Source organism: Emiliania huxleyi, assembly GCF_000372725.1.
Source record: "Emiliania huxleyi CCMP1516 chromosome Unknown EMIHUscaffold_136, whole genome shotgun sequence".
In the NCBI taxonomy this organism is placed as follows: Eukaryota; Haptophyta; order Isochrysidales; family Noelaerhabdaceae; genus Emiliania; species Emiliania huxleyi.
Window position 1 is genome coordinate 178,047 of NW_005201231.1, and position 2,418 is coordinate 180,464.

At 73.0% G+C, this 2,418-nt stretch overlaps 1 protein-coding gene across 1 annotated transcript in view; it reads right to left on the reverse strand.

Annotated features, from left to right (window-relative positions):
• Positions 1 to 29: 29 nt before the first annotated feature.
• EMIHUDRAFT_455217 (hypothetical protein) overlaps positions 30 to 2,418 on the reverse strand; it is a gene marked incomplete at both ends in the record, with an annotated part of 3,118 nt that continues 729 nt past the window's right edge. The window contains 11 exons of the mRNA XM_005788319.1: positions 30 to 227; positions 296 to 353; positions 427 to 584; positions 893 to 1,117; positions 1,198 to 1,252; positions 1,324 to 1,351; positions 1,424 to 1,592; positions 1,664 to 1,718; positions 1,787 to 1,872; positions 1,951 to 2,073; positions 2,144 to 2,227. Coding sequence (XP_005788376.1) covers positions 30 to 227; positions 296 to 353; positions 427 to 584; positions 893 to 1,117; positions 1,198 to 1,252; positions 1,324 to 1,351; positions 1,424 to 1,592; positions 1,664 to 1,718; positions 1,787 to 1,872; positions 1,951 to 2,073; positions 2,144 to 2,227 — 1,239 coding nt within the window. The remainder of the gene's footprint in view (positions 228 to 295; positions 354 to 426; positions 585 to 892; positions 1,118 to 1,197; positions 1,253 to 1,323; positions 1,352 to 1,423; positions 1,593 to 1,663; positions 1,719 to 1,786; positions 1,873 to 1,950; positions 2,074 to 2,143; positions 2,228 to 2,418) is intronic.

The window sequence follows — 2,418 nt, forward strand, 5'->3', positions numbered from 1 at the left end:
GCAGTGTGGCCGCCCTTGCGTGGGTGCACGTAGCCAACCGGCCGGTCGAGCCGGTTGAGCAGCGTCGTGCGGTGCTCCACCACGAGCATCTTGGAGCGGCACGACTCGCCCGGCGCCGACGTGACGCCCAGGGCGAGCTGGTACGCGCGCGGAGGGCCGCCGTCGCTCGGCGCCGACCCGCCTTCCCGCCCCGCGGGCAGCTCGAGCAGCCCGGACGTGCCCGCCGCCTAGGAGAAGGACCCGAGACGGGCTCCGAGAAGGCTCCTAGAAGGAGCAGCACGGACGGGCCCGCCGCCTCGAGCGAGACGGCACTCGACCAGCACGAGCCGGGCAGCCGCAGCTCGAGCCGCTTCCTATCAGCGAAGACTCACCGCCCATGCCCTCTACCGCTGGCGAGCCGGGCAGCCGCAGCGCGAGAGGCTTCTCCTCGCGGTCACGGGCGGCATCACCGGCGCCGCCGCCGCGCCGGCCGCCTCGTCCGGCTCCGCGCCGCCGCGTTCCTGCGCGCGGGCGCGCAGCTCCATGCAGTACTGCCGCAGCTCGTCGGCGCCGCGCTGCGCGGGCTCCCCGAGCGTCTGCATGACCTGGGCTCGAGGCGCGCCGAGATCAGCCGAGAGTGGACGGGGTGGTGATCTCGTCTCGAGGGCGAACTGCGGCTCGGCGAGGGGCAATGGCGCATCTCGGCGCATCTCGGCGCGTCTCGGCGCATCTCGGCGCGTCTCTCTCGCGGCGCATCTCGCGGCGCATCTCGCGGCGCATGTCGGCGCATGTCGGCGCATGTCGGCGCATGTCGGCGCATGTCGGCGCATCTCGGCGCATCTCGGCGCATGTCGGCGCATGTCGGCGCGTCTCGGCGCGTCTCGGCGCATGTCGGCGCATCTCGGCCGCCGGCCTGCTGCAGCTCGGCGAGGGAAAGGCGGCGGACGGCGTTCTCCGACATGCCGCCAAGCAGGTGGCGCGTGAGGCCGGAGAGGCGGACCCGCCGGCGCGTCCAGAGCCGCCGCCGCACGCCCGTCTTGGGCGTGCACTGAGGCGACCACGCGCCGCTCCAGCCCTTGGCGTACTCCCACCCCTGCTCGGTGACGGAGCCCGTCTTCCCGCCCTTGAGCCGCCAGTCCTACACGCCGCGGTGCAGCCTCGGGGTGATCTCGGGTGCTCTCGGGCCCGCCCCGACCCCCCCCCCTCGATCCGCCCGTCCTCCATCCACAGCCAGCCTGTCGGCAGCCAGAGGTCCGCCAAGCCGGAGTGGCGCCTACGGGCCCTCTCACCGCGTGTCGGGCGCAGCTCCTCCTCCGTCGCCCAGCCCTAAGGCCGGAGGGGCGCCTGCTGAGCCGCTCGTCGGAGAAGGCGCCTGTTCGCTCCTTCGGAAGAGGCGGTGAGCAAGCGGCACTCTTCCGGGAGGGAGGCTCGTGTGAGACGGCGCCGGCAAAGTCGGTCGGGAAGAGGCCGTCCGCCGAGAAGGAGTTGAAGGCCGTGCGGCGGCGCTGGTTCTCGGACACCGTCTCGCAGACGACCGCCGGCTCGTCGCCGCAGTACGCCTCCCTCGCGCCGTGCTCGCGCAGCAGCAGGGGCAGGCCGGTGCAGTTGGAGACCTAGCCGAGCACTCACCAGCCGTCAGTCAAGGACACCGTGACGCCGCAGCAAGCCGGCTGCTGCGGGAAACCCAACACGGCGCGACGAGCGAGAGAGCGTGCACGCAGCCGTGCAGCCGCTCGTACCTAGAAGGCTCCTAGCAGGTCCCTGGAAGGTTCCTAGAAGGTGCACGCAGCCGTGCAGCCGCGCGTACCCGATCGAGAGCGGCAGCCGGCTGCGGCGGCCGTCGTACACGGGCACCTCCTCGCAGAGCACGCCCTCGAGCGCGGTGTGCGGTGCCTAGGCTCGGGCACTCTCGGGGGCTCTCGGGGGCTCTCGGGCCGTCCCGCCCTCGAGAGCGGTGTGCGGCGCCGCCACGAGGACCCGCTCCGAGGGCCTGTACCCCTCGATGCTTACAGAGAGGCTGACCGCCGTGGCGGGCGCAAAGGTGTGCACCAGCCTCCGCCCGCCCGAAGGCAGCTCCCCGCGCAAGATGCCCCCCTGGCCGCGCAGCTCAAAGCCGAGCCGGCCCGACAGCAGGTTCCCTAACTCGCAATCCGTCACTCCTAACCAGCCATTGGTACTCGAGCCGCGCCGGCCCGACAGCGGGGCTGCCCAGCTGCAGCGGCGCGCGCACGTGCACCTCGCACGCGCCCTGCCGGCGGCCGTCGTGGACGAGCACGCAGTGCCACGCGGCGCCTAGGAGAAGGTCCCGAGAAGGTTCCTAGAAGGTTCCTAGAAGGTTCCTAGCAGCACGCAGTGCCACGCGGCGCCGTGTCGCCCGTCCGCGTCGGCGCCGGGCTCCTCCGAAGCACACTCGAGCGGCGCGTGCAGCGCGCCCGCGTC